Source organism: Wasmannia auropunctata, unplaced genomic scaffold (assembly GCF_000956235.1).
Source record: "Wasmannia auropunctata unplaced genomic scaffold, wasmannia.A_1.0 LD335903.1, whole genome shotgun sequence".
Taxonomy (NCBI): Eukaryota; Metazoa; Arthropoda; class Insecta; order Hymenoptera; family Formicidae; genus Wasmannia; species Wasmannia auropunctata.
In genome coordinates this window covers 1586279-1595021 of record NW_012026987.1, presented here as the reverse complement: position 1 = coordinate 1595021, position 8743 = coordinate 1586279, and the positions used below count along the sequence as shown (strand labels likewise).

The following is an 8743-nucleotide window of genomic DNA, read 5'->3' as shown; positions in this document are numbered from 1 at the left end:
AGCATAAAATTAGGATTTACCGAGGAGAATAAGTTAACAATAAATCGGTTTCTTGCTCGCGCATATTTTATATTTTTGAAAAAAAAACAAGCGCAATTTTCATTTCGTCCGTCACAATTAATCGATTCGCGCGCTGCTGCACCGTGCAGTCTGCATCAGCTGCACCGCCTGCACCCACCCAGTGCAAAATAGCAACTCAGGGAGACGATGTCGGTGTGCCGGTTCGTTCTCGCGTCGTTGTCGCGGAGTCGCGAGCGTGTCATTCCCGGTGCGACCGCGATCTCGAGGAAGAGCTACTCCACCACCGCGGAGAATGAGGAGACCTACGACGTCGTCGTCGCCGGAGGTGGCATGGTCGGCACAACTTTGGCGTGCGCTATAGGTTAACTTTTTATCAACACGTAGCAAATGTTCAAGAAAGAAAAGGCAACCAATGACAGAAGTCCGTCAGTTTGTTTAAAAATTTAAGAAAATTATTTAAGAAATCTTTAATTTGAACGAAATAAGCGAGAAAGAATTTAATTCGATATAAGGTCAAGTATCGAATAATTATCTGGTACGAATTAACCTTGTAAGCTTTTTTCTAATTAAAAGGATCTTTCACGGATTTTATTATTTCTTAAATTGCTATTAGCGATTAATAGAATCGCAATTATTTCAAAGTAAGGCAAAGAATTTGAAACATATTTCTCTCAAAATGAATCATCTGTTCTTCTTAGCTTCGTCATTACGCTTTCTATGTCTACGATATGTACATGTGACAAGCATATGTTTATTTATTTCAGCGAACAATCGGAGATTGGCGGGCAAGAAGATCTTACTTTTAGAGGGTAGTCCTAAACAGGAATACACACCCCAGGAGCAATATTCCAATCGAGTTGTCGCGTTGAATCAACAAACCCGTACCTTGTTGTCCAGCATAGGAGCATGGAAACACATAGAGGCAGTCCGCTGTTCTCCAGTACGAAGAATGCAGGTAATCCTTTACAATTTTCCACTTTAGAATTAATTATATTATTAAACTTACTAATGTCCATTGCCATCAATAAAGATTAACTTTAATCTTGATTTAATTTACTCTTCGTTTTTTTGTAATTCTTAGAACTGAAAAAAAAATGCAGAATTAATTAAATCAAAATTAGAGTTAATCTACATTGGTGGAAATAGGCACAGGCGTTGCATTAATAATTAATGTAAAGATAGTTTCTATTTGTAACAGTCTTGATAAATTACATAGCTAATAATAATTTATTATAGTTATAATGCTATAATTAAAATATAATCTTTAGGATTTTGTTACTTTATATATTCTTCCGTTTTACAAAATTAGAAATTCTATAAATTTCTAGAAATTTTATAAATTAGAAATTGTAATAATAATCTATGTATAACTTTTTACATAGGTATGGGAAGCGTGTTCCGATGCCATGATAACATTCAACGAGGACTTGTCGTGCAGAGAATTGGCCTATATAGTTGAGAACGATTTGCTGTTGCACGCGGTCAACAAGCAACTCTCCGAAAAGGAAAATGTTACTGTGATTTACGAGTCTAAAATCTGCGATGTGAAACTTCCGAAAACGTCCATGGAGTTCGTCACTGTACAGCTGCAATCTGGCGAGCAGTACAGGACCAGGTTACTGGTGAGAAATCAGTGAAACTGCTTTAGAAATTATATAATTTGCGAAGCGATTGCGTATGTATGTAGATTGTGATCATGTTAAAAAATTCGCGGTTTGTTACATTCGCATTTCTATTGTCATTGTTAGGCCTTGGCGATTTAAGTCTCTTTCGTCGTAAGTTCTCTTTTTCTTTTCTTGGCTTGTTAATTCTTGTAGTCTTTTTATCTATTCGTCTTTTCGTTTGAAACAATTCAAAATGCTCGATTTGACAATAGCTAGGCGATATTAATGTAAATGCACCGATACGTCCAAGTCCTTCGCGATACTCTCTATTTTATCGGTCAAGCTGTCCAGCTTCGTGCTGATGTTGTACGAGCATCTCTTCAGCTCGGCTGCCAGCTCGTTTAGCTGCTGCTGATTGCTGTCGTTGCTGTACATCCTGCTGAGCCTCGCGTAGTTCGAATCCTCCACGATGGTATGCGAATTTCGCGGCAACATCGATGCGCCGTCTCTGAACATTGCCCGTCGCGTTTTCCTCTCGCTGACCAGGCGATATATCGCTCGGATGAGCTCCCGCGGTAGACGTTTCTCGCGCGGATCGTTCGGCCGTATGTGCAGGGCGCAGTGATACGGCGGATGCAGCAGCAGCGCGCCCCTCCTGCACGCCCGTATTATCCTCCACGCCGGGGCGCGATCCAGCAGCTTGGAGAAGAGCATGTTCTCGAGATGCGCCACGAGCTCGGCCCGGCGCACCAGTCGATCGAGGCCGGCGCATCTGCGTAGCTCTTGGATGTCCGAAACGGCCAGACCGACCATCAGATTCGTCAGGATCACCGTCACTAGGATAACGAAAGCGAGAAGCATCAGATGGGCCGTGCCGGGATATTGGATCGGCGCGTTTTCGTCGAAGAATACATCCTCAAACTCGAGCTCGCCCGACATCATGACCACCGTCTTGAGCAGACTGATCAGTGGATCGCCGAAGGACTTGTAGTTCTTGTGCAGCACGCCGAAGCCGAGGGAGAAGCCGACTATGAGGCAGACGTAGGCCGCGAGAAACTTGAAGAAATTGATGGACACTTGCGTGAACATCTGCACGTAGATGCCGAACATGGGAAAGCGGCCGACCACCATCATTAACTCGATCCAGACCAGCAGAACGCCCAGGGCGGCGACGTGATGCTGCCAAGTCTGCGCCAACGGGATCAGGATGATGGCGGTCGCCATGATCACGCTCCACTGCAGCCAATTCTCCCAGCGTTTGGCATAGGGGCAGATACCGTGGGCGACCTGGAAGATTTCCTTGCCCGCGAGCACGCAAGTGAAGCCCAACACCGGCCAGAGGAGGACGTTGGTGATCTGTTTCACCTGCCAGAGATACGTCGCCGCGACGTAACCGGTGAAGAGGGCGACGAAGATCGAGTGAAACAGCAAGCTGAGCAGGAAGAACTTGCGGATACGCAGCCACTTGAGGTAGAGGAAGCTCTCGCACAACGGATGCTTCAGCACGTGGCCCTGACCGACCTCCACCAGGCAGAGCATCAGCTCCGTCTCGCCGCGGCCGCCCGGCACCAACGGCCGAAAGTCCAGCCGCAGCTCGCAGTCCACGTCGCCCAGCTCGTGATCGTGCAGCGAGATCGCTTGATCGAAGCGCGCCACGAAGCGCGCCAACACATCCGGGGTGCGGCGTATGATGAAACTGAGGGCGGTGACGCCGCCGTTGGTGCGCGCCGTCACGTCGGCGCCCTTCGACACCAGCATCATCACCGTGGGCGAGTTCTCGTTCAGGGCCGCGATGTGCAGCGGCGTGTAGCCGAAATTGTCCGCCTTGTTGACCGAGGCGCCCGCCTTTTGAATTTGAAGAAAAAAATTTTAATTTAGTGTCTATATCTATATATTGCTAGGAAAATCTTCCTTAATCGAACCTGTATTAAAGTCTTGACCAGTTCACCGCTCCTCAAGGCTTTCGCAACTGCAGCATGTAGAGGAGTTCGCCCATCGTCGTCCTCCTCGTTGACTTTCGCACCGGCTTTTATTAATGCGTCTAACGTTTCTGCGGATTGAGCGAGCGCTGCCAGGTGCATCGCCGTCTGACCGCGCGAGTTCTTCGATTCCCAGGCCGCACCGGCATTCAGCAGCAACCTGGTGCACTCCACGCTCCCCTCTTCGGCTGCCAGGTGCAGAGGTGTCGACCTCGCGGTTCCCAGTTGCACCCTGACGTCCGCCCCATAATTCAGTAGCAGTTTGGTGCAACACACGTTGCCCAGACTAGCCGCCACGTGTAGAGGTGTCTCTGTATAAACCTGCAGTCAAATCATATTAATTCACTCGAAGGAATCTTCACTCGAAGAGACGCGTTACTTTAGTGGGAAAGTGATATCCGATCTGCAAACTCGATATTTCTCATCAATGTTGAAGATCTTATAATCTGTCACTTTTGCATATTTAAAATTATTTAAAATTACACTTCAAATTTCAAAGATTTCTGTTTAGACATCACTTCTCCACTATGTTCATGCTTGAGTTAGTTGAGGTGGTAAACGAGCACCTGTGGATTATTGGGACAAGCACCTGCTTGCAGTAGAGCCTCGACGCAATCCCCGGCGTTGTTCAGCACGGCGTAGTGGAGCGGGCTCTTGCCGGACAATCCGGCGTCCACATTCGCGCCCGATTTGATCAGGCATCTGACGGTGACGACGCAACCCGCCGCCGCGGCGCAGTGCAACGGGATGCATTTCTTTGTGAGGTCCCATGCGTGCGGATTGGCACCGTGCTTCAGTAACTCCTCCACAACTTTCACGGATGCGGTGCAAGCTGCCAGATGTAGCGGCGTTCTAGAACATAAAAGTGTCATTTTTCGAGAATTAATTGAAGTTGCAGACTTGATTGATCTAATTCTAAATTCCAATTATGATGTTTTGTAATTTACTATGATAGAATCAGGTCACTTTTGAGATATTTAATTATGAACTAATTCTAAATTATACCTTCCGTCGCAGTCACTCGCGGAAACTGGCGCGCCTTTGTCTAGTAAAGCCCTCGCGATCTCCACGTGACCCAACCAGCTAGAAATCAGTAGACACGTGTCTGGCCATCCTGCGAGTAGCTGACCCGGCGTCGCGGCGGCCGCTGCCCCGTTTTCGCTGTCTAATATAGCCTTTTGTCTAAACCTACACGGATAAGTTCTTATTTCTCACTTTTTTTTATCTCGATGTAAGACTAAATTGCGGATGTGCAACTACATCGTTATTGTCATTACCCGTTTGCGAACTTAGGCAACGAGATTTTGCGATGTCTGCAGTCCGCAGTCTCGTTGAGAGTCAAGCCGGAGAATTCCTCCAGAGCCTGCTGCAGAGCGTCGTCTCGAAGAGCAGGGATCAGGGAAAGGGCGACCTCGCCCCCTGGAAGATTCGACAGCGCTTTCTCGACTTGCTCCTTGCTCCACGGTTGCTCCTGCGTCATCGGCGTCGTCGGTATGGAGCAGATGACGGAATTCGAGCTGTCCTCGGAGGAGATGCAGCCATCGTCAATCTCGGTCATCCAAATGTCCTCGCGCTCCTCCTAAATTCGGCATACACGAGCAATGAAGAAAGAAGATCTCGGAAGAGATCGCCGTTTAATCGACGAGCACCGTGTCTTTCACTGACCTTATTGCCGCACGCTGCAAAGGAGCACGACGGCGTTCCGTTGGGTGCAGCTTCTATCCTCGGCGCGTCTCGCGTCAGACGACCGGAGAGTCTTTCGAAAAAGTTCCTCTTGCCGAGAAGCGACATAATTATGTCCTCCTTTTGGACTCTTTTTAAAGAGAAATTATCTAAGCCATACGAATGGATACTATAAATAGATATATTGTCGGCGCGTAATCGCGTGGCGCGACTACATGTAAAGGGTGAAAAGTTTTCTTCTTTCGATTAACACGATGCCATTTTTGCGACTACGCACTGATAACAGTGCACACTTCCACGCATACAATGACACGTTTATGGGCAGAATGCGATGATGAATTTCTCAGTCAAATGTTAACATTATTAAGACGACTAACTGCGGATAGCGGTAAACATCTCGTTAGAGGTCTCGGTCTCGTTTGACAGGCAATCTTGACGTTTTATTGAGAATAGATGACTTTCCGATGCACGTCCATCGGCTGCTCTTACACGCTAATACTGAACACTTAGTCGACTATTCCGGCTCTCTGTATATCTCAGGATACCCACATGTGTTTATAAAACAGTGTTATATATTTAGCTTCCGTTAATCTCTCGCGGTTCTCTCTCGCGCCTCGCGTAAATCCAGCATGTTTCAAAGAAGGAAAGGAAGAAAAATTTCCCGACCACAGACTCCTTCCCCACCCGGAAATGATTATACTATCAGACTAGCTTATGTGTATATAATACGCCACGCGTGAACACTTCTAGCGGAATTCAATAGGTGTGTCATTATACCGTGTGAAAACAACTTGATGCGTAAATATCAAGATGACGTGTACGAATATTATTTGAAAAAAAAAAAAAAAACTTGGTACGTACGTATTAAAATGACGTGCGTATCAAGTTTTTTTTTCAAATGATATTCGGTTGACAACCTAGTTTTTCCTGCTACAATTAATTTTTTATTGAAAGACTCGAGAGAGCATATTTTAACACTTCATTTATTAAAATTCAATACAGATGACTATTACGGACGATTTGCAAGAAAAATTTAGAAATAGAACATTGAAGGAAACAAATTTACGTCAATTTTAGTAGTAAAAACAGTTGTTACTGCAATTCGTTTTAAATAAAAAAAAACTGCAAAGTTTTATATAAGCACGCTTTCTCCTAAAATATATTTGATTTTTTATATCAAAATGCAAACAGCACTTTTTGCGAATATCCAATATCAGATTGTGTACAAACGATTTGTGTATAAACGATGCAGCGTTTACGATGGGAAACAAGTATGAGACGTTAACCATTCGACCATCTCCGCTGAAATCTGGAACAGGACTTCGACGTTATTTTCGTACACGCGTGTAAATCTTCGACGCGCTCCTCTGTCGCAACGCGCGCATTATCCGTAACATCTTCGTGCTAATCCCAATAAGCCCCCCTTGTAACAACGCTTATAATTTCAACTTTTAAGACCGGTGGTTACCGTCAGGCACAACGAGCCAGAATAAATAAAGCGTCTTGATGCGTTACAGGTGGGCGCCGATGGCGTTAACTCGCTGGTGAGGAGGGCGATGGGCGTGATTTATCTCAATTGGCAGTACAATCAATTGGGCATCGTCGCGACTCTCAAGCTGTCCGAGGTAATATTTTCACTCGATTTTAAGAAAATACTTTAATAATGCTAGCTGCTAAGTTGTAACACTTATCGTTAAAATCGATTTCAGCCCACGGAGAACGTCGTCGCTTGGCAAAGATTCCTCCCAACAGGACCCATCGCATTGCTTCCGGTAACTTGTCAGTTTTCGTATCTCTATTAATTCGTCTCTTCGCGCGAATAACATCAACAAAGTTTAAAGAGCGCCTGGAAAATATCATGAGGATACAAATCGATGAAATGAAATAATGAAGAACAATTATTATTCTGTTATCTTCGACATTTTTCAAGAATAATTAATATGATTTTAAAAAACAAACGTCCAATGTTTGATGCATCAAATTGAATATTTTATTTGAATCAAATTTAATTTAATCGAACGAGATTTGGGGAGAGGAAAAGGGGATTAATGCATTGATTCAACACGATAATAATTCTATGATTCTGCAATAGTTGACAGATTCTCTCAGTTCGCTCGTGTGGTCCGTGACGAGCGAGAAGGCGAAGGAACTGATGAAAGTCTCGGACGAGGAGTTCGTCGACAGGATAAACGAGGCGCTGTGGCGGGCCTATCCGAAGAGCAGCATCGTCGAGAGCGGGATGCACGGATTCCACTGGCTGCTCACGAGACTCGCCCTGAAGACCCACGCATCCAGGCAAATGCCGCCCTCCGTGGCGGGAATCGTCGAGGGATCGCGGGCAGCGTTTCCCCTGGGTTTCGGCCACGCCTCGTCTTACGTTCAGCCGGGCACGGTGTTGGTTGGGTAAGACAATTTCTGATCTTCAAAGGGTCACATCGGCGATTGTGTGTTGCGGGAAACCTGAGCCGAAATGGATCTCAAGTGACCCAAAAGTGACCAAAATTTCAATGATGATCATGATAAGAAAAATTTTATACGATCGTCAGTCTTCAATTCGAAATTTTATTACAAATAATTTATCATATATCGTGTAACAAGTTCTTTTTTTTTAATTTTATATTCTCCGCGTGTTTTTAAAGGGACGCTGCGCATCGAGTCCATCCTTTGGCAGGCCAAGGCGTGAATTTGGGTTTCGGCGACGTGACGGAATTGACGCAGACCCTCGCCGAGGCTGCTGTGAACGGTAGTCATCTCAATGATATGCACTGTTTGCGGACGTACGAGACGCTGAGGCAACGTCACAACGTACCGATGATGCTCGCCATCGATGGACTTCATCGGTTCTATCAATACACCGCGGCGCCCATTGTTCTTGGTAGAAGCCTGGGCTTGCAACTGGTAGACGCTATCCCGCCAATTAAGGTAAGAATATCGCACTGACGTGTGTTTTTTTTTCTTCAAGGAAAGAAATATTATCTCTCATTATCGTTCTCGATATTAATCGAAGCAATTTTTTTTAGAGATTGTTAATGCAACAGGCTGCAGGAAATAAAATGTTTTAAAAGTGCTGGTTAATAATGAGATAAGAATGTAAATATAATATGAATATGATTTTACATTGATTAAGAATATTTGGAGGACGATTAATTTACTTCCTGTATTAAAAAATATATATATGTATATAACTAATATGTATTATAAATTGAAATATCATGAAGGTGTGGATAATTATAGATATTAAAGTTTATACATATAATTATTTATGTATATTATTATTTTATTATTTTTCATTGTATTTACATTAAAATTACATACAAAATCGCATTTTGTAATGTTTTCTTTAATAAAACTTGTAATAAAAACATAACAAAACTTTTTCAAATATATTGATATTAGGTATCTGTTTAGATAAAATATTTCAATAAATTAAAATCATTATGAATAAATATTTTACAA

The 8743-nt window shown here is 44.1% G+C and overlaps 2 protein-coding genes across 3 annotated transcripts; one reads left to right on the top strand and one right to left on the bottom strand.

The window, feature by feature from the left end:
• The first annotated feature begins 183 nt into the window (after positions 1 to 183).
• LOC105455350 (ubiquinone biosynthesis monooxygenase COQ6) lies at positions 184 to 8417 on the top strand. 2 transcript variants are annotated; one of them, XM_011698612.1, is made up of 8 exons: positions 184 to 382; positions 786 to 976; positions 1404 to 1643; positions 6805 to 6912; positions 6997 to 7059; positions 7380 to 7690; positions 7927 to 8209; positions 8308 to 8417. In XM_011698612.1, exons 1-8 carry the CDS (start codon positions 208 to 210, stop codon positions 8347 to 8349), a joined length of 1413 nt encoding a protein of 470 aa, XP_011696914.1. In that variant the 5' UTR covers positions 184 to 207; the 3' UTR covers positions 8350 to 8417. The 2 variants fall into 2 exon arrangements, with proteins under 2 accessions (XP_011696914.1, XP_011696915.1); XM_011698613.1 differs by having other exon boundaries at positions 364 to 442.
• LOC105455349 (transient receptor potential channel pyrexia-like) lies at positions 1650 to 5862 on the bottom strand. Its single transcript, XM_011698610.1, has 6 exons — positions 5270 to 5862; positions 4882 to 5183; positions 4610 to 4792; positions 4171 to 4456; positions 3548 to 3925; positions 1650 to 3470 (listed from the first exon to the last, which is right to left on the bottom strand). Exons 1-6 carry the CDS (start codon positions 5393 to 5395, stop codon positions 1908 to 1910), a joined length of 2838 nt encoding a protein of 945 aa, XP_011696912.1. The 5' UTR covers positions 5396 to 5862; the 3' UTR covers positions 1650 to 1907.
• Positions 8418 to 8743: the final 326 nt, after the last annotated feature.